General features: G+C 40.0%; 1 protein-coding gene across 2 annotated transcripts in view; it reads left to right on the top strand.

Moving 5' to 3' along the window:
* MDN1 (midasin AAA ATPase 1) overlaps window positions 1–21,342 on the top strand; it is an 88,096-nt gene that overhangs the window by 4,864 nt on the left and 61,890 nt on the right. The window contains exons 3-30 of one of the 2 annotated variants that reach the window (XM_080999853.1): window positions 675–899; window positions 1,537–1,644; window positions 1,782–1,974; window positions 3,388–3,600; window positions 4,149–4,280; window positions 4,956–5,059; window positions 5,778–5,892; window positions 6,701–6,891; window positions 7,175–7,256; window positions 7,740–7,835; window positions 8,937–9,049; window positions 9,344–9,492; window positions 9,586–9,646; window positions 10,206–10,411; window positions 11,725–11,828; window positions 12,498–12,642; window positions 13,510–13,606; window positions 14,935–15,048; window positions 16,709–16,856; window positions 17,009–17,119; window positions 18,101–18,252; window positions 18,772–18,950; window positions 19,088–19,296; window positions 19,849–19,995; window positions 20,347–20,488; window positions 20,610–20,744; window positions 20,856–20,994; window positions 21,100–21,238. In XM_080999853.1, the coding sequence (XP_080855979.1) occupies window positions 675–899; window positions 1,537–1,644; window positions 1,782–1,974; window positions 3,388–3,600; window positions 4,149–4,280; window positions 4,956–5,059; window positions 5,778–5,892; window positions 6,701–6,891; window positions 7,175–7,256; window positions 7,740–7,835; window positions 8,937–9,049; window positions 9,344–9,492; window positions 9,586–9,646; window positions 10,206–10,411; window positions 11,725–11,828; window positions 12,498–12,642; window positions 13,510–13,606; window positions 14,935–15,048; window positions 16,709–16,856; window positions 17,009–17,119; window positions 18,101–18,252; window positions 18,772–18,950; window positions 19,088–19,296; window positions 19,849–19,995; window positions 20,347–20,488; window positions 20,610–20,744; window positions 20,856–20,994; window positions 21,100–21,238 (3,949 nt within the window). Of the gene's footprint in view, window positions 1–674; window positions 900–1,536; window positions 1,645–1,781; window positions 1,975–3,384; window positions 3,601–4,148; window positions 4,281–4,955; window positions 5,060–5,777; window positions 5,893–6,700; window positions 6,892–7,174; window positions 7,257–7,739; window positions 7,836–8,936; window positions 9,050–9,343; window positions 9,493–9,585; window positions 9,647–10,205; window positions 10,412–11,724; window positions 11,829–12,497; window positions 12,643–13,509; window positions 13,607–14,934; window positions 15,049–16,708; window positions 16,857–17,008; window positions 17,120–18,100; window positions 18,253–18,771; window positions 18,951–19,087; window positions 19,297–19,848; window positions 19,996–20,346; window positions 20,489–20,609; window positions 20,745–20,855; window positions 20,995–21,099; window positions 21,239–21,342 lie in introns of both variants that reach the window. The other variant, XM_080999852.1, reaches the window with a different exon arrangement.

Below are 21,342 nucleotides of genomic sequence, written 5' to 3'. Positions count from 1 at the left end.
AGACTTCCCAGAATGCAAGAGAAGAAGCAATAGTGCTAAAAGCAAGACTTTCCCACAATGCCACAGTTATGTGCAGTAAGAGAGCTGCAGAAAGAAACTTCCCTTCATCAGTTAGACCTGCATCTTCTTTAACATAAAGGGGTGTGTGTGTGCATTATTTGCTTCAGTGAGAGAGGTTTAAGTGAAAGTTGCTCTTGACAGATCCCCATATTAGATTAGAAGTAACACTTTTATCCAAGGAGTTTTGAGTAACATGCATACTGTTCCTATCTTGCTACTAGTGAGATCAGAGCTGGGTCTACATCAAGTGTCTTCAGGCTATTGTTTGAGTGTCAAGTCCAGAATACTACTTCCAACCAGTTGTCCCTACCCCACCCCACTCACAGAGCTGGCAGGCTGACCTTAATCTCTGATAAACTAAGGAACTGAAAAAAGTGGTGATGGATTTCAGTTTTTTTATTAAAACACAATTTGCTGAAAAGAAGACCATAACTTTTCTTAGGACCTTTTTTTTGTGTTTGTTTTTCTGCCAATTTCTTTCCAAGTTCAGAAAAGCTTAGCATTCTTATTTGTGTCAGGACTTTAATAGGTAAGCATCTGCTTCATCAGATGAGCTGAAACCTCGCTGTTCTAGCTACATTTACATTTGCTTTCAATATCTTCATTTCATGTAGATTTGCTTTGAGATACTTTAAGGATACTTCACCAGTGTTCCAAAGACTGTTTCTGGAGAGCTCAGATACAAATATGGTTCGATATGGGCGGCGACGAATGAAGTTAAGGGATCTCATGGAGGCAGCCTACAAATTCCTCCAAAAAGAGCAGTCAGTATTCAGAGAGTTATGGGACTGGAGTGTATGTGTCCCTTTACTGAGGAGTCATGATACTTTAGTTCGATGGTAAGTTTAATTTTCGTTTAATTTTATATGTCACTTTCAGTGTGTAGTAGGGACTATTTTATTTGCTGTCTTACTAATACCTCATGAGGAAAGTAAGGTACAGTACAGCAATAAGGGCAGAGAATGACTTGGCCACATTTGAGTTGGATTTGTAACCTACAGTATGGTTACTGGCCTACATTAGACCTCCTATTGACAAGAAGAGCAGTTTCTGGCAAGAGGTTGAGGCTAAAATTGCCGGAGTTAAATATGAAGAAAGATTGATTTGGTCATATTGGGTGTATTTTCTTAGAGCCTACTACTGCTCCTCAATTTTCAGGCCCAGGGGCTGACATTAACCCCACACTAAATTGTGAGACCTACATCCAAGTTCTTTGTTTTTTGTCCTGTTCCATCACTCTTCTCTTACAAATGCAATAACTATAAGGCAGAATGAAAATGGTGGTAGTGCCATTGGTGTGGCCCACTTTAAGTTGGCACATAGACCTGTGCATCAGTGGCCAAATCATTTATTGAAGACCATTGATCAAACAGACCATTTGAAGGGACAGGATAGCCTTTTGTTGTTTTTCTCTGAAAGGAACCTAGTTCTATAGACTTAAGATGTAACAGTACTTGAGCTGCCTTTGCTTCTTAGGTATACTGCCAGTTGTCTCGCACTGGTTACGTGCATGAATGATGAGCATCGGTTATCCTTCCTGAAGAAGATATTTAATCCAGAAGAGTTAATACATTTCAGACTTAAGTAAGTTTTCCCCCAAGATGTCTTTGTGTGTGTGTGTGTGTGTGTGTGTGTGTGTGTGTTTTCAGTTAATATTTTACATGGTAGATTTGTCTCCCACTTGTTCAAAACATTGAAAGATGCACATTTTTTACTGATAGGCTACTGGAGGAATCACGGATGCAGAATGTTGAGTGTGCCCTTGTCTTGGCCAACCCAGACGCAACCTTTTGGAACAAAGAGGAGGAGTTGCGGTACACTCAGGGAGAACTTGTATCTGCTGACCTCTCTGCAAAGGTTGTAGCAGTATGTGGTGTTCTGCTCCCTAGACAACAGTTTGGACCAGGAGCAAATGTAAGTAAAGGACTGATACGTAAATTCAATTCTTTGGCGCTGACCCTGATCTACCTTTTGCCTACCCCAGCTCTAGGAGATTTCTCTCTGAAAAGAGAGAAATCCTGGGCCTTTGTTTCCCTCAAAATTTCTACGTAGTGCTACTTTGATGCATTTAAGCATTGATTAAAATCCTGTCCTTCAGTTTTAAGGCAAAAACAAACAAACATGTTTTGTGTAAAAGTTTCTGCAAAATAGTATCCTTCCCTTTATAGATGGAATACACTTTACAGTTTAAGAGCAAGGGCCTTTGAAATCTCCAGTCCCATTCCTGATCCATGCCTCTGTGTGTGTGTTCCCCCCCTCCCTTTTTGATATCCACGGGCTTGGATGTTAAGTAACATAGAAATCATGGTCTCATTTATCTGTATGAAGTATACCAAAGGGGCTAAGACAGTTCTTTCTATACAGCTCTCTTTGTTACCAAACAGTCTGCTTCAGAAGGATTCTGAGTGTTGGTGAAAATCACCTTGTACCTTTCTGACTGGTGAGAATCTCTGCTAGATCTTAAGGCAGAGATATCACTGCGATCTGACAATAGTGTTTAATACGTGGAGCAAAATACCTTACTTTCTGTCACTCCAGGTATGCAGCTGGCACTCCATGTATTCTGATGTCTTAACGCAGGGCAATTTCATACATAGAAACATATGAAGAACACAACTTCAAACATAAGTGAAATTCTGAGCATAAGTTGAATAAAGTTATGCTCTAGAGACTAGGCACAGCTAAAATCATACAAGAGTGGCTCTCTACAAAGTAGAAAGATTAAAAAGTGTCACTATTAGTCTTAATAATGCTATAGGAAAAATGACCAACTATGAGTTTCACAAAATAGCCTGTTGGGTTTTGCTTTTTTTTTTTTATACTGAAGATTCCTTAGTGTGTGTGGTGCAATTGCCTGGATTGCGCCAGTGTACTGTGTATGTATTTGAGATGGATCAGAATTTTGAGCATATGCTAAAGTAAGCTGAATCTTTGAAATAACAATAATAAAATGATACTACAATTGACTTGTCATTAAACATGGCCATTGTTCCTCTCCTGGTTAAAACAGCAGCTTCAGAGTGGGGTGATTGGTCCGTATTTATCTCATCCCCCTGAAGCTGCTATTTGTTCCTGAAGGTACTATTGCTGTAAATTGCACCTTGGAGCAGGGTAAGTGGAACACTTGAGTTTGGTGGGAGGAAGAAAGTGCAAGGGTTTAAATCCCCCTTTAAAAAATGGGGGTGGAATGGGGACATGGATGTGTGTGGCTCTGGGATGCGTAAAAAATGGTAGCTTAGCAAATTTGTAACTTGCATTTCACATTTCTCCATAGTACTTTCACCCAGTATTATCAGTTGAAAGCAATGCCTTCTCTTGTCTCAGCAGGAGACCATCTTGAACCAATTTGTGTTGGTGAAATCTTCCTGCACAAATCTTCAAAATCTCGCTATGGCTGTAGCTTCACAAAATGCAGTGTTACTTGAAGGACCAGTAGGTTGTGGCAAAACGTATCTTGTTGAATACTTGGCAGCCGTTACGGGAAGGATAAAGCCACCTCACATTCTGAAAGTCCAGCTAGGAGATCAGACTGATAGTAAGGTAATGGAAAATGCATTTTAGTTTTCACTTGCAGTTGTTATTACAAAGTTAATTGCCTTGCAGAAACTGGCTGCGTTCAGATGTAATGATAAGCCAAAAACCATGTCTTACTATGGAATTAGCAGTGTGCACACTTCAGAAATCCCTCCTGCTGCATTCCTCCCCTAGTAAAACATGAGCAAGACTATAGATTACTGGGATGCCTGAAGCAGCCACTATTGGGGCTTTGCTTTAGGTCATGGGTTGTTTGGTGAGGGATATCTCACTGGCTCAAACACCACAGTAATCCAAACTCATGATTTTTGCTCCTGCTCATACTATGAGAGGGCACAGCAAGAATGATTTGGCAGTGCTTGTTCCCACTGAGCTTATCATAGCTGCTGAAGCTATACCTGGCAATATTTATATTTGGTAGCGTACCCAGTATGGAAGAAAGCAAATAGAAATAAATACATACCTCAGAAACTTTATTGTTCGGTAAATATTTGAAGACACTTTGTAAAGTTATATGGACATTATTTAAAAATTTTGCTTGTTCTTCTTTGTAGACCTTACTGGGCATGTATCGTTGTACAGATGTACCAGGGGAGTTTGTGTGGCAACCTGGGACCCTGACCCAAGCAGTCAGCAAAGGGCACTGGATACTCTTGGAGGATATTGATTATGCTCCTCTGGATGTGGTATGTAGCTGTGCTTTCTAGAGGTAGTCCATAAATACCTTGGGTGAGAGGCACAGGTATCTTTCTTGAAAGTCAAGTATTTTGTAACCAAAGCAAAGGAAACTTAAGGGCACTGGATAAAAGAAAGCAAAAGTTTTCCCCAAAAAGTTATCATGGTTCTCAATTCCCAGTGTATTTTCTTCTTCGTGGGCAGTGATTTTTGGGGACACTTGTTACAAACTACTGAATGGATCCTGTCTGTATCTGCTATTCACTGGTTCTCTTATACACCCATCTCCCACAATCTAGAACTGGAATGTATATGTAAAAGGCTGCTTATTGGGAATGAGATTTCTAACATTTCTTGTAACATATTTGGTCACCAGCAGAGGTGAAACACAGCAGCACTGTCTGACTGCTGTTAAGTCTTTTTGGTTGTCATTGATATAAGGTGGGGCATCAAGATAGCCTCATGCATGAGAATATGGCATTACAATGAAAATTCCTTAGATTTTTTATTTTTTTCCCTACTGATATAGCACCACATTCTATGTATGTCCTGCCCAAAAGCAATTATGGGAAGGGTTCAGTGAGTTAAGGTGAGAAAGTCCTGCTATATGAGTGGGATTCTTCTTGTGGTGCTCTACATCCTGGTCATTGAAATTGTATTCTGTGTTTTTTTTTCCTATTCCTTAGATCTCTGTATTGATTCCTCTTCTGGAAAATGGAGAACTGTTGATTCCTGGGCGAAGTGACTGTATAAAAGTAGCTCCTGGGTTCCATCTTTTTGCAACGAGAAGGTAGACTGTGTAGCTTTGTTAACACAAGGAAAGCTCTTAGCACATGAATCCTTTTGGCAGTGACTAGACAATAGTCATATATATAGGAATGGGGGGGGGGGGAAATCCAGTATTTAAATTGTGTGCATATATAAAGGTGACATGATTTTTTAATTATAAGTATGTGGGCACTCCTTTGCTATTTCTTTTGCAATTTTCCATACTAAGAAATAGAAAATTATCTCCTGGAAAATGATAGTTAGGAGCGTGAGATTATTTTGAAACCTAATACAACTCTTTCCCCTGGAATATAAGTGAAAACTAAGCTTGATAAGAGGAATTACCAAGCAGCCATAAGGAAGTCATCATCACTTGGCCGTAATCTGTAATATGCAGATAATATTGTCCTGTCTTTATGCTTATTGACATTATACATGTATGAAGTGCTTTGCACATAGAACGTGCTTGTTGTCGTTTTGCTTAGCCTGCGGGATACAGCTGCCCTATAAGCAATTACTTAGCATTTCATTATTTAAAGACTGTAAAGTGGAAGAATGACAATTGGACAATTGTAGATGGTGAATTTGTGTTTCTTGTATTGATGATGTTGGGACTTTGATTCCCTTAGCTGGTTGTAGAGCTGCAGTGCAGGAGCCTTACAGAACCCTTGAACTTATTCTGTTCTGCACTATAATACTTCTAATGCTTCAATTAATTTGTTCTTTGATTTTTAATCTAGACTCTTCAGTTATGGTGGTGGTTGGTACAAACAGCAAAACAGCCATGCTGCTCTTCTAGATAAATACTGGACAAAAATTAAGCTGAATAATATGCCTAAAGTTGAACTCAGAGAGGTAAATGGTATCAGAAAGAGAACTCTTACTTTGTGAACTGATGTCAAAGTGTTTTCATTTAAAAACAAATGAAAGTAGTCCTAATTTTTGTAGAAGAGGTTGAAACTGTGTCCGTTCCCTTTTCCCCACATGGCTGTGAGAAGTTTAGAAGCATCTGTGTTTGGTTAACCATGATTTCTTGTGTTGTCCGAGCCAAAAAACTGGGAGGGAGTTAGTCTCGTTTACATCTCACCAAACCATAGTTTAGCATGATGTCCAAACACAATCCTTGACATGAAAGAAGTTTGTATCCATTCCATAATGGAATGCTTGCTGCTTTGTGCTTCTGCAAGAGAAACAGATTGACGTTGCTGGATTGACTTAACCCAACTGTCCAGCTATGACTTCATCTTAAATTGTTATTGCCATTTCCTCAGCGTAGTATAGCCTGCAGGTTTCCCATATGCATCTTGTTGGCCACAGTGAGAACAAAAAACCTGGACTAGATGGGCCATTTGCCCAATCCACCAGGTTCATCTTACTGACTGACATTTCTATCTAGCAAATGAAGCCTAAGATAAATTAAGAACATTACTGTATTTTACAGTGTAATTGGCATGCAAAGAAATTTTCCTTTAAGAGAATTTCAAAGTAAAATTTGATGGTAGGCACTACCCCATGGGACCAGTCCAGGCAATTGTGCAGACTGTAAATGTATCAAATCTCTGGATTTTAAGACCATTGTCTGCATAGACAAAACTCAATGAGTTATATAATCCTTGGAACACTGCAAAATATTTACTTCAGCTAATGTTATTTTGTTTTTCAGATTCTTCAGAGGAGGTATCCTAAACTTGCTGTAGTAATTGATCGCTTGTTAGAGATTTATGTTGAGCTTACTGGTGATAAACATCTATTGCAAAGCCATATCACAGACGATGAGAACGTAATGGAAGACGCATCATACTTAACCGAAAACAAAAAAAGCCTGAGCTTAGAAGGCAGAGAGTTATCTCTGAGGTATTTTAATATGCAATTAAGCTGATGGATATTTGAGTTTGGGGGAGGCAAATTATCTTTGGACTACTGCTCTCTAGTGTGTTGGAGGCCATTTGCTCTGTTCTTAATTGAAATTCCTAGTGAGAAGGCATTAATTGAATGAAAATGTGGTGAGTTGGCGCTTAAAAAAAATAGCCATGCAATTAATGAAGTGAGACTAGCACTTTTAGCAGTGTGCAGCTGAGGAAAGTTAAATGAAGGACTACTGTTGAGCTGCTTCACATCACTTCTTTTCTTGTGTTAGGGACTTGCTGAATTGGTGCAACAGGATCGCTTACAACTTTGATAGTTCTTCCTCCTCTACTGCACTGAATATTTTTCATGAGGTACGTGTCAAACTATTCCCTGTTTTTTAGAGTGATGTTGACCTATTCCTTAAAATGTAAAAACCAGGCTGCATTTGGACTATGAACTGGGGGCTGGTTCTGGTGTTGGAAATTTTCCTTGAGGGTCGATCTCACTAGACCTGCTGCTTCACAATGGGTGATTCACAGGAATGGTTGCATAAATCACACTAGGAAGAAGCAGCTGTTGTTGGGGACATGCCAGGTCCCACAGCTGTTACACCAGAAATTCCATTATGAAGAGAGCTGAAATGTCTGAATTGGCTCGTTCTCTTGTTTTCCTCATGGAGGCATACTAGCGATACATTGCATGAAGCTCAGTTGTATATTTTGACTACAGTGAACTCGAAGTATGGAAGAAAAGTAGAATCTCTGATTAAATATCAAATTAACTTGAATTCTCTCTCTCTCTCTCGTCTGTGTGTGTGTGTGTGTGTGTGTGTCCCTTCCACTCTACTTTGACAGGCGTTGGATTGTTTCACAGCTATACTGTCCAAGCAAGGAAGTAGACTGAAGATGGCAGAAATCATTGGAAGCCAACTGAACATTTCCAAGCATAAGGTAGACTGGAAGAGTTCACACACATACTGCATTGTGTAATAAATACCCCTTTTGTCAGGAGGAAAAAAATAGTTTCATTTCCCCTTCACTGCCAAGAAATAATTAAATGATCTAACTGGGTAGTGTCCACTCTTGCTTTCCTTCTGAAAGAAGAAAGCCACAGGTAACATGGCTGAAATTGGGTGTAAGGATCATGCACATGCACATTGCCACTGGTGCAAGATCCCATTGCCTGATTTGAGGCAGCAGCTTCCCTTCTGCAACCATAGGCTTCACTAGGAGGCACCCAACCCTTTGGAGGGGAAAAGTGGTTGCAGGGGAGAGCATCAGGAGGAGGAGGAGTGAAAGAGAAAGTCTGGTTGCATGAGCTGACTTTTGTTCATGTAACAACTGAATACAGCCCAAAGGCCTTGTTCTCACATCACCATAGTTAATAGTTCACTGTAACCATGGTGATCTTGGTCATTTGAATCCCGTCCACTCACACTTGGAGGAAGCAAGTGTTACATTCAAATGAGGGGTCATAGTTTGTTTTGTTCCCGGCAAATTACTGTAGCTAAGGTTGTTCTTGATTTGCTGATCATGGTTTGAAGCAAAGCAAAGCAAACCATGGCCTCTGGTTTGGACATAATGCTAAGCAGGGACTGTGGTCTGTCTGCTCCCTGCTATCATGAGGAGAGGGGGGAAAACATACAACCCAGATGCACATTCACAATAAACTATTTACTATTCCTTACTGTGATGTGCAAACTGGACTTGTGTCTTAACTTTCAGTTGTACAGTGGTACCTCGGGTTGCATACGCTTCAGGTTACATACGCTTCAGGTTACAGACTCTGCTAACCCAGAAATAGTACCTCGGGTTAAGAACTTTGCTTCAGGATGAGAACAGAAATCATACTCTGGTGGCGCGGCAGCAGCAGGAGGCCCCATTAGCTAAAGTGGTGCTTCAGGATAAGAACAGTTTCAGGTTAAGAACAGACATCCGGAACAAATTAAGTACTTAACCTGAGGTACCACTGCATATGGCAAAGGACTACATCATATGTTTCTTTTTAGTAAGCTGAGTTCAGTATGTATGCTCTTTATTTATTTACTCTAGACTGAATACTACTGTCAACTTTACAAACCAGAAATTGCAATAAGGGAGCAAGAGGTCTCTGTGGGAAGAGTCCAGCTCTTACGGAAGCAAGTTCATGCGCTTCTTGTGCAAAGGTATTGATGTGTTTGTTTGTTTGTTTGTTTGTTTATATTTTAAAATTACTAAGCCACCCTTCAACCAGATGGCTTACAGGTTGATGTACAATAGTGCACTTTTTAAATGTGCTTGTAACTTTAAAATTCCGTGCCAGCATTTTTAATGATGTCTCATTTAGGTGTTTTTTTGAAACCTGGTAATAGAGAGAGATTATATTTGTAGAATTAGTGAATCAAATGCACTTGGAGATGCTTAGCACATAGCGTTAGAGTATTGCTAACAGAAGATTGTACCCTTTCCTGTATTCGCAGAAAAAAGCAGACCTTTGCTCCCACACGTCCATCATCCGTATTAATTGAGCAGCTGGCTGTGTGTGTCGACAAAGGAGAGCCTGTCTTGTTGGTGGGTGAAACGGGGACAGGCAAAACATCTACTGTTCAATACCTGGCCCACATTACAGGTAAAATGTAGTATAATACGGGGACTTTGACCAGGATTCTAGAAAAGGTTTGAGAAGTGCTTCAGTGTGTTTTCTGTGTTTTGTTTCTTCAAGGACACCGTTTGAGGGTTATCAACATGAATCAGCAGAGTGATACTGCAGATCTCCTAGGGGGGTGAGTGTCTAATAATTCTGCAAATTGCTGTTGACAACTGCATCAACAAATCATTTTTTTCACTCGATCCATGAGTTCAGATCTTGTATTTAGTAAACGTGTGCATTGGCCCCATTCATAAGAGTTACTGCATTCGAAAATAGAGAACCATATGGCAAAAAGAAAAGTACATAGAGCAACATGAAATGGGGTGTGGGATTCCATGGATGGAATACAAGGAAGTAGAACAAGGAAAAGGGAATGTTCAGTCTTGGGGCAGGGAGAGATGTTGGGATGAGTGGTGCCATGCAGCTGTGGGATGAAATTTTTGACATTTTGTGTACCTGAAAAAAAAAGGGGTAAGTTCTCTTATATGTTTCAGCCGGTCTCTAATTTTCAACATATTCAAGTCATCTGTTTAGTAATGGTGTGCAGGGGCCACCAGATTCACCTTTTATCTGTTATCAGATCCGCTGAGGCTGGTTTGATTTTCACCTTGTCCGATCGTACTGAGCCTGATCTTGCCACATGTCGCTGCCGGAGTTTTCAGTTAACACGTTACTGTTTGCCCAATTTACAGCTATAAGCCAGTGGATAACAAACTGATTTGGTTGCCCTTGCGAGAGTCTTTTGAGGAGCTTTTTGCACAGACGTTTTCCAGGAAACAAAACCAGACTTTCTTGGGGCACATCCAGACATGTTACAGACAGAAGCGCTGGCATGATCTTCTCAAGCTGATGCAGCATGTACACAAATCTGCCATTAATAAGGAAGCTAAAGAAAATGGTAAGACTTCCAAGTTCTTAAAATGGGCTTCTGTTTGAGGACGGGCAGGGTAGAAATCAAATAAATAAAACGAGAGATTTAAGCAGAACTTGCATTCTTAAAGTTGGGTGGACTGTGCTTCAGTGTGCATTTGGCAAGGGAGGTACAGTGGTACCTCTGGTTACAAACACCTCGGGTTACAAACACTTCAGGTTACAGACTCCACTAACCCAGAAGTAGTACCTGGGGATAAGAACTTTACCTCAGGATGAGAACAGAAATCGCACGGTGGCGGCAGCGGGAGGCCCCATTAGCTAAAGTGGTTCCTCAGGTTAGGAACGGTTTCAGGTTAAGAACGGATCTCTGGAACAAATTAAGTTCGTAACCAGAGGTACCACTGTACTAGGTGTGATTTTTCTCTAGAATTCAAATATGGAGAGATCAGCAGTAGAGGGGGAAAAAGCAACTTTTCTGCAGTAGAAAATAGCATTTTCTGATACATGAGCCAATAGCATTCCTGAAGCTTAGTGGGTGTGGAACTGATGAGTGGCTTGGGTGGGAGATGCTTGGGAGTCACAGTTAAGCCTTCCTGAACTATTTAATGAACAGTTAGATAAAAGGACAGAAAGAATTTAACATTCTCACTCATCATCTTTGACTGAAGAGGTAAAGGTCTTGTTAAAGTTGTACAAACTTTATCCCAGCCTAATAATAATAATATAAGCTTGACTGCATTTTAAAGGGGAAAGGGGGGAAGGTCATTGTTTTGTTTGTTACTATGATACGTATTTTTGTGTTTTCATGTTGTAAACTATCCTATGGTCCTCAGTTGGCAGGCAGTGTAGAAATTTAATAAATAAAGATAAAAATAAGATACTGCTCTGAAGTGGAAAGAGATACTGTTTACGTAACTAGCCTCCTAAGGCTGAATCCAGATGTATTCAATAAAGATAACAGATTTGTGAGCATTACTTTGCTTAAACAGAGGAGGTGATTGTATATGCATTACAAATGACTGGAGCATTACAAATGACTGGAGCATTACTTGACCTCAAACGTTACTTGGGTCCAATGAATTCCAACTCATTCAGTTCATTCATTTTAATGTCCCTGTTCTGCTAGTAGGATTTAAATTGCATAAAATCATTGGTCTAAAGGTGATTGTTGGAATAACTGGACTTCTACCTCAGTTTACACTATTCTCTTTGGAGCGGCTTATGTTATATTCAGAGTTGTTTTGCACTATGACAAATTCTATTACATGATTTCATGAACTTGAATGTTTTTATCTTATCCTACGTTTACTATAGCTTGCCTTTTTTTTTTTTTTGTAGGCTCACCATTGAAGGAAAAGTGGGAAGAACTTGGTATCCGCTTAGACCATGCAAAACAACAGATGAAGATGACAGAAAATGCTCTAGTTTTTGCATTTGTAGAGGTAGTCCTTTTGTGCAAAAGAGCATATTTGTCCATAAGATGCATATGAAAGTTACTTTATTAAAATAAAGTTGCAGCTGCAGTTTGTTAAAGGTGCTGGGAATTACAGATCTGTGAGGGGTAAATTGCAGTCTCCAGGATTCTTTGGAGGAAGCAGTATGCTTTCATATGTGTGATGTGGATCACACACACACACACACACACAGTTTCTGGTTTTTTTGCCCGTGGAGGCGGTCATTTGATTTCAGGCTAGCCAGGTTTCACTTAATGTCCTTGTGTGATGAGCACCTTTACTCCCCTTAGTCTTGACTGAAAATGAAGGTGAAATAGATTTCCTCTGCAAGTCAGGAAGAATGAGTCCTCATTGAGGAAAAAAGTTAATGTTGCAAAGGGTTTGGTGCTAGGTAAAAAAAAAGTAGGTACAACTAGAAACGCTTTGGAAAGGTTTGCAGGTATTTAACAGTTATAGAGTAAGAGTAGTTAATTAAATAAGGAGCTTCCACCCCACCAACTTGCTTAAAAACAATGTAAAAGATGGAATTCTGCTTATACCACTAGAATTATCTGGTCCCTCTGACTATAAATGCAGTTTTCAAAACATAGTCCAAATAGAGGGCAGCACCAGATGCCTATCAAATGCTAATTTTGAGTCTTTTTGTCTTTTTTTTAGGGCACCTTGGCACAAGCAGTGAAAAAAGGAGAATGGATTCTACTAGATGAGATCAATTTGGCAGCAGCAGAAACTTTAGAGTGTCTGAGTGGTTTACTTGAAGGATTATCTGGTTCACTGATATTACTGGATAGAGGAGACACAGGTATTGTTTTTGTTTTTTGTTGCAGCAAGTTTTCCTGTTCTGCAGTGGTTTATTTTTTCAGTTCCTTTTTTTTTTTTTAAATGAGAGGTTGAAATTAATGGTTTCAAGTCATCTAAGTTCATTGACCCACAGATGAGCATATAAAGATGTGACCCAGAAGCAAATTATTAGGAATGTAAATGAAATAAACTCAATAAATTTGAGTATATAATCCACAATATAATCACCATTACGAAGAATTGTAAAAAAGAAGATTATATTATTCATAAAGGAGGTGCTGATCACTAAATATCCAAGCCCTTTATTTCTGATGCTCATAGAGCCTAATTAATTTCTTTGCACTATATCTTGTAAACTTTTTCACACCTAGGTCAACCTCTGCACAGTCACATAAACCCTGTGGGTCAACGTTGACCACTTTAGGAAGCCCTGTAAACTGATAGCTGAAAAACTCATATCTGAATAATACTATCTTTTCACTCTTTTGATTCCCGATAACTTAAGAGATTAGCATGTGAGAGTTTTCTCCTGAAGAAGAAAATTGCAATTCATTGTCCATGCTGTTCCTTAGCTTGAAGAATAGCAAGACCCAGAGGACTATGAAAAAAGACCCTTTTGTTTGCTAAGATAGAAGAAGCAGTTTTCATCTTTGCTTTTAAGGATAGCTTTCTCTGAAGTTTGAGAGTAGGTTTTCACCAGCTAGGACAACCAATTGGCTGTGTATGAGTTTTTCTGTTTGCTTCTTGAACTTCTGTTTTTAATTTTCCTTAAATGGCTGTTTCATGCTTTTTTGTTTGTATGCTTCATTTGTTTTTATGGGGCCAAACAGCGCTGTAATTTGTTGGTTGTGCATTTTTTTCCTTGTAGAGCCCCTGGTACGTCATTCAAATTTTCGTTTGTTTGCCTGCATGAACCCAGCTACTGATGTTGGCAAAAGAAACCTCCCTCCAGGAATACGGAACAGGTAGATACAGAATGTACATTTTTACAAAACCATTTTAAAGCTGAGAACAACTTGTAGCTCTTGAGGTGTTTGGCTTGCAGTAGCCTAGAATGTTGTACTTCTTTTGGTCTGTGTTGCATACATCTCTGATTGGCATGCAGTATCTTAGGGATATGAGGGACCTGCGGCCGGCCAGTTTGTATTAAGACTCTTAACTCCCCAAGCTCATCCCTGCTATAGCTGAAGCATGCTGGTGAGCTGCTATGTTGCAAAATACCTTTTGCTGCCAATCTCAGGAATAATAAATGTTGCACATTCTCTTTGAGAGCTGCAGTTGTCTTCAAGTGTCCTTTATGTCATCAGATTCAGAGTTGGATACTAGAATTATATAGTGGTCTCATGGGAAAGATAAAAGGGAAATGATCTACATTGCTCCGTTGGCCATCTTCTGATTGTCAGCATTACATGTTAGCTACAAAACAGCTGGATAAAAGGCTGGTTGGGCATATGAGTGGATTTTATGCTCACTTTGATCTTTCATAGCCCATGCAGTCCAAATTAGCTAGGCAAGCAAGAGCTTGTCAAGTGTTCATTAAGCACTAAATTCTGCAGTTGCACTTTCATTTCCCCACTGAATTTCTCAACAGGTTTTGACTTACGGACAGTGTGACATCAGTGACACATGCATGGTGTTATCACTGCCCCTGCAGAGCTCAAAATAATTCAGCAGCAATATCATAGAAAACCCAATACCCTAGGTTTGAGTGTATAGCAGATGAAAAGATGCCAAAATTTACCTATGATAAAAGGTCTGCATTTTTCCAGAAACAACTAATGTTCAGATAAGCCAATAGAAGTGCAATTTAAATATTTTTGCATGTTTTAAAATGTTTTAATTTTTAATGGTATGTTTTAACTTTTGGGGTTGTATTCAGTGTAGCTCTAAGTAGTGCTTTGTGTGAGAAGAATGACTTCTGCTTGCATGGCAGGGCATCTCTCCCCCTTCCTCTGTGTGCCCCCTAATCTGTTCTGGGGTTTCCCCAACCTTCTAGAAAGGTTTGGGGATGGCGGGGGCAGTGCTCCAAGACCAAAGGCAGATGTTTTCCTAAGCTTGCTACCTGACTCCTTTTTAATTACAGCTCTTGGGGGTTGACCCTGGGACCTTCTGCATGCTGAATTATGTGATTTCTAAGTAATCTGCAAGCTTTCACCGAATGTTACTCTATTACTAGTCTTTAATTCAGTACGTTTGTAATTGGTTGTGATGTCGACAGGCAAGGGGCTGTGATCAAATATCAGACTTTGGTATCAATAAGCAGACAGGTGTTTTACAATGTAATGTCTTGTAGGTTCACTGAACTTTACGTAGAAGAATTACAAAATGAAGGAGACTTGCAGATTCTTATCATGGATTATCTCAAAGGGCTGAATGTGAGCAAGAGCGTAGTGCAAGGGATCATAAAGTAAGTTTTTGATGAACAGAAAGTACTGTATAAATTGTAAGATTTTATAAGAGAGTCTTTGGGAAAGTTTTGTTGTATTTAACTTGTAGCAGTGCTTTTTTTCTGGGGAGGGGGACGCAGGGGTACGCATACCCCTAAACATTTTGTGAATCTAAGTTTGCCTCATTAAGGCGCAGTATTTCAATATGAGTAGGAAAATGAGGGTACCCCTAAACATTTTTTAAGAAAAAAAAGCACTGACTTGTAGTGTGGTATTTCTGAAACGGGGGTAGTTAACCTGTGGTCCTCAGAAGTTGCTGCACTGCATCTCCTATCATCCCTGACCTTTGGATACACAGGCTGAAGGTGATGGGAATTCAGAGTTCAGACTGCGCTTTTCTGCCTTTTGAACTTCCTCTATGAGTTGCCATTTCTTTGAGCTCATTACAGTTCAGAATGTCAAATAATTTATTTAAATTGTGCACCAGATTCCAGATGTGCATCCCACTTGCTTTCCCTGTTTTTACTAAATGAGTGTGAGCTCCACTCCCTGAGTGTCATTGTCTTAGCAAATGTCACTGTCAGTCAAGATATATGGGTTTTCCCCTGCTTTTCTAAGCCCCAATATTTGAATAAATTTTAATCAGAAGCCTTGAGTATTTCAATTTTATTCTACATTAGTGTAACATGGATGCCCTCTTCTCTCTGACAGTGATTCAGAAGTTCATTCTAACTCTTAACTCCTGAAATTTCTGAGGAATTTTCCTGTTTGAAGACTTAATTTCTTCAGAAAACTATTATTGGATAATGTATTACACCACTGTATTTTCCATGGCTGGGGTGAGATTAATATGAAGGGGAAAGAATTTATTTTTAACCACTGTTTTTAATATTTTGGCTGTCTTAAATACCTAAATTATCAATAATTTTAATGTTATATTTTATGAAATGCTTACAGGTTTCTTTGAGTTTTGTTAAATAGATACATCTGAATATTTAGGGACTATCTCAGAGAGGGCCTCACTCTGTATATACTGCAACACACGACTCCAATTTCTATGAGTGGTGTGAGATTCCAGAGGTCCCATACATGATAAACCCATGATTTGTGTTTCCTTTTGGAAAAATGAGGCACAGTAGAGCCTGTGGTGTTTTTATGATATATGGTTTATTTATGCATATATACAACATGAAGCCTAAAAGGAGGAGAATCTGAGCATTACACCCATACAGATGTTCCCTAGCTCTTTCATAGCTGTGCTCCACTTCTAGGCAAGGGAGCATTTTGGCTTAGCACAGACATTTAGAATTGAGCTTATATTTTATGGCAGTTTCCTCTAACCTGGTGCGTTCCAGGTTGTTGTTGTTGTTTTTACACTGCATCTCCCATCATATCTGTTGGCCAAGCTGACTGGGAGTTGTGGGAGTTGTAGTCCTTCACCAGATGTTCTGGAAGACTGATATGTGATATATAGACTGAGCCTTACCTGGGTTGGTTAGCAACCATACGGAGTGAAGAATTATTCAATCCTGAAGGGGACAATATTTATTCAGGAAAAGGAACTCCGCAGCACATTGAGGTATCAAGCCCCTAGATAAATTACCTCCTGTTAATATGGTAGAAAAATGAGTGTGATACATGAAAAATATGCTTCATATAAATAACCCTTTGATTTTGCAGCTTTTATTTGTCTGTGAGAAAGGAGTGTGAAACAAAACTGGTAGATGGGACAGGCCACAGACCTCATTACAGCCTTCGTACTCTCTGCAGAGCTTTGAGATTTGCATCATCCAACCCATGCTGCAGCATACAGCGCTCTCTTTATGAGGTGACTATCTTTGTTCTCTGTTCCTAAAACTTCCTTCTCTCTTCCCTTTTGTCTTTAGACAAAGAGAGAGAGAAATTCTCTGGCGTTAGCAATTAAAATCTCTTTGAAACTAGCTACTTTAAAAAACCCCAAATCTGTTTTCTTCTCAATAGGGCTTTTGCTTGGGTTTCCTCACCCAGCTTGACAGAAGTTCTTACCCTGTTGTTCAAAGGCTAATATGTCAGCATATTCTGTCTGGAAACGTGAAAAACATCCTCAAGCAGGCAAGTAAATTCTTATTTTGTGTGTGTGTGTGTGTGTGTGTGTGTGTGTGAATGGAATTGTTCTCAGTTTGAGTTCTCCCCTCCTCCTCAGAATTTTTTTTGGTTATGACATAAAATACATAAAACAGAACAAAACTCAATTTGAATTCTGAGTTTAATTTTACCCACCCTGGATTAAATCAAGGGTTTCCCATTTTCACCTGGAAGGTTGCATTCTGTTTGCTGAATGGTCTGACATTAATCAAAGCCTCTCGATTGGAGGAAGGTGGGAGACAATTGTTCCTGATCTCATCTGCGCACACCCTAGCAGTACCTTTCACACTGTTTTCAAAAGTCCCCCAACCATCTGGACGGGTCTGCAGGAGAAAGTGGAAATTGACAAAATACTCCCTCCCCACCCCACCCAATCCCCATAGGAGCACCCTATAAGTGAAATCCCACTTACGGGAATGCTGAATCCATGTAAGGTTTGGAAATACATTGGCTTAGATCTAGAGTTCATTCCTGCTGATGGAAAGGTGAGAAGGTGACTTTTTCCAGTTCCCCTTCCTTCTGCATTTGGAAATATTGTTCAGTTTGTTGGGGCTGTTTCTAGAATAGTGTGAAAGGTGATTCGGGGGGGGGGGGGTTCAGGATGAAGGGGAAATAATAAAAAAACACCTTTCATCCTCTTCTGCCAGTGAGATGCTGCCTGCTGGATCAGAAACCTTCCATGAATGGAAAGAGTCCTTCTGTTCTCAGAGGGAGTCTAACGCATTGTGTTAATATATCTCTCCTCCCAGGTGTAGACTCTGTGCTTGCTTGGTGTATTATACCATAACCAGAGCGTGATAAATCTTCTGCATCTCACATATGAAGGAAATACCACATGTATTCTGGTGTTCTAAGAGTGTGTTGCTTAGCTAAACAAAGAACATTGCTATTATGCGGAGATAGCAGTTCATAACATAAACTGGTTTTGTTTCTGTAATGTCCTTCTAGTCGTTACCAGAGCCTAAAGGAGGGAGAATGATTAAGGTAGAGGGATACTGGATTTCGATTGGCGACATGGAACCAACCGTGGATGAGACTTATGTGCTCACAGCTTCAGTTAAACTTAACCTCAGAGACATCGTCAGAGTTGTATCAGCTGGGTATGTTGGACTTCAGCTGTACCATTTGCTGGAGGAGCCGTATAACACGACAATTAAGAAGCACAAATACTGTTGTCAGTTGTCCTTAGTTTTGACTTGTTTATTCTGAACTTCAGCAAATTTTTCAGGTACAGTGGTACCTCAGTTTATGAACTTAATCCATTCCAGAAGTCCATTCTTAAATCGAAACAGTTCTAAAACCGAGGCGCGCTTTCCCTAATGAGGTCTCCCACTGCCGGTGCCTTCCACCGTTCAGCTTCCATTCTTAGGTAAAGTTCACAAACCGGGACACTACTTCCAGTTTTGTGGAGTTTGTAAACCAAATAGTTTGTAAACAGGGTTGTTCCTAAATGGAGGTACCACTGTAGCTTCTAATAATAGTAATAGTAATAGTAATAGTAATAGTAATAGTAATAATAATAATAATAATAATAATAATAATAATAATAATATAGTTATAGTAATAATTCACCACCATAGAACACAATATCCAACTTGGCTGTTTTCTAATTCTTTAAGGACCTATCCAGTGTTGATTCAAGGAGACACATCCATTGGTAAAACCAGTTTAATACGCTGGGTGGCTGCTGCAACCGGGAACCATTGTGTTAGGATTAACAATCATGAACATACTGACATCCAGGAGTACATTGGCTGTTATACTTCAGATCCATCTGGGAAGCTGATATTTAAGGAAGGTAGGACTTTGATTATTACCTCAGTCACTCAGTGTTTCCTTGCCAGCTGGCTCTCCTACTTGCTCAAAAAGATGCTTGCCTGGCTTGCCTCAAGTGGGCAACTCATTTATTTCTTTTTTTCTGTAAATGCTTCATAGGTGTCCTCATTGATGCTATGCGAAAGGGCTACTGGATAATCCTGGATGAACTCAACCTGGCACCCACTGATGTTTTGGAGGCCCTGAACAGATTATTGGATGACAACAGAGAGCTGTTCATAACAGAAACCCAAGAAACAGTCAAAGCTCACCCAAGATTCATGCTCTTTGCTACACAGAATCCTCCAGGGCTCTATGGAGGCAGGAAGGTACATACATAGTTTCCTCAGGTGAAGCTGGCTTTCTTTTGATACTGCTATTTACACGTACACTCCACCATTTCTTCAAGGACCTTATGGTGGCATATGTGATTTCTCTCTTTCACCTTAGTCCTGTGCGGTAGGTTAGGCTGAGTGATAGTTTGAGTGAAAGACTGGCCTAGGATCACCAAGTGAGCTTTATAACTAAGTGGTGAGTTGAACCTGAGTCTTCGCCACTCCTAGTCAAACGCTCTAGTCTTTGTAGCATATCCAGAACCAATAGTGAAATCAGTCTACAAGTTGCCAATCCAAAATGGTACCATCCAAACACAAGAGAGAGGTGTCAACAGAGTTGGGAGAACCCCACTGTTTGCAGACGTGCACCGAAATCTTCGGGGGGGGGGTATTAAGAGGGCAAACCCATTGAGTATGAACATGTTCAGTGGCCATGAAATACTAGCTGACTGTTTGAGGGTGGGAAACTCGTGTTAAGTTTTCAGTGTGTGTGAATTTCTCAGTAGATTAACACTTGACAGGTGGTTTTTGTGTGTGTGTCTTAAGGTATTGTCCAGAGCTTTCAGGAACAGATTTGTGGAGCTGCATTTTGATGAGCTACCAAGTACAGAGCTAGAAACCATCCTGCACAAAAGATGCCACCTTCCACCTTCGTACTGCAGTAAACTTGTCAAAGTCATGCTGGAGTTGCAGGTATGGACAGTAATCTTTTTTCTTTTAGTGGGAAAATAATAGAGAAGTCACTTGAGCCCTAGTTGTAGTTTGGTGTCTTATACTCAAGGCGCACACATTTAGTGGCTTTGGGGGGGGGGGTTGGAGCGGGGTATTGTTGAGCTACATAGCAACCTACCAGAATATGTTTGGCTCAGGGGACTGATGGTCATTACTGAAATATTGGTGAAATTTGGACAAATAAATGCTACGAAGACAACTTGGAGAATTGGCGGTAAGGAGGGGAGGCATTGCAAGAGTAGTGGAAAATGCAGTTGTGGGTACAGAAAATTGTGTTGGATCATGAATGCTTTTATGTCCTTTTAAATCTAGTCTTATCGCAGAGGTTCCTCAGTGTTTGCTGGCAAGCATGGTTTCATTACCCTTCGGGATCTCTTTCGCTGGGCTGAAAGGTACCGATTAGCAGAACAGATGGAGAAGGAGTATGACTGGCTTCAGCATTTAGCAAATGACGGTGAGTCTCCACTCGTTTCTTTTCAACTTACACAGCCAGTGTGTCCAGTTCAGTAGCCACATTTCAACCATTTTTCAAAAGCGGTGAACATCCTGATGAACTGTTGTCTTTCTTTTACTAGGATTTATGCTTCTGGCAGGAAGGGTCAGGAAACAAGAAGAAGTTGACGTTATCCAAACAGTCATTGAAAAACACTTTAAGAGAAAGCTGCATCCTCAGCGCCTCTTCTCAGAAGAAAGTGTAAAGAAACAAATGGGTAAATTTGAAAAACGCTAACAATAATAAAAGAAGATTTAATGTTTGGCTAAAGCTAATTAATTTGTTTTTGTTTGTTTTCTTTCTCAAACCCATTACCACTTTGAACCAGCTAAAGCATCTACGTGGACATCTATAATGGGCGATGAATTCAGTCACATTGTGTGGACTCAAGGGATGACAAGGCTTGCCATTTTGGCAGGCCGAGCATTAGAGTTTGGTGAACCTATACTTCTGGTTGGAGACACCGGGTAAACCAGTCTTCAATATATTCATTATTAGTTTTATTTATTTTTTGCGTAGAGCAACAGACAAGTCACTGGAGTTTAATTGACTGCAAGCTTTTTGTTATGCAGGTGTGGCAAAACTACTATTTGTCAGATATTTGCAGCATTGGCTGGTCGGAAATTACATTCTGTGAACTGTCACTTGCACATGGAGACCTCTGACTTCCTGGGTGGACTGCGACCTGTTAGACAGAGATCAAAGGATGAGGTAAGTTGGCATTATGGTGCCTGATATAATTGAGAGCTTGAAAAATCCACCAAGTGCGTGTCTGTAAATGTATGTATGTATGTATGTATGTATGTATACACACA

The sequence above is a fragment of the Podarcis pityusensis genome, assembly GCF_964106645.2.
Source record: "Podarcis pityusensis genome assembly, chromosome: 3".
Classification (NCBI taxonomy): Eukaryota; Metazoa; Chordata; class Lepidosauria; order Squamata; family Lacertidae; genus Podarcis; species Podarcis pityusensis.
The sequence above is the reverse complement of the archived record's forward strand: the minus strand, read 5'-3'. Positions and strand labels throughout refer to the sequence as shown.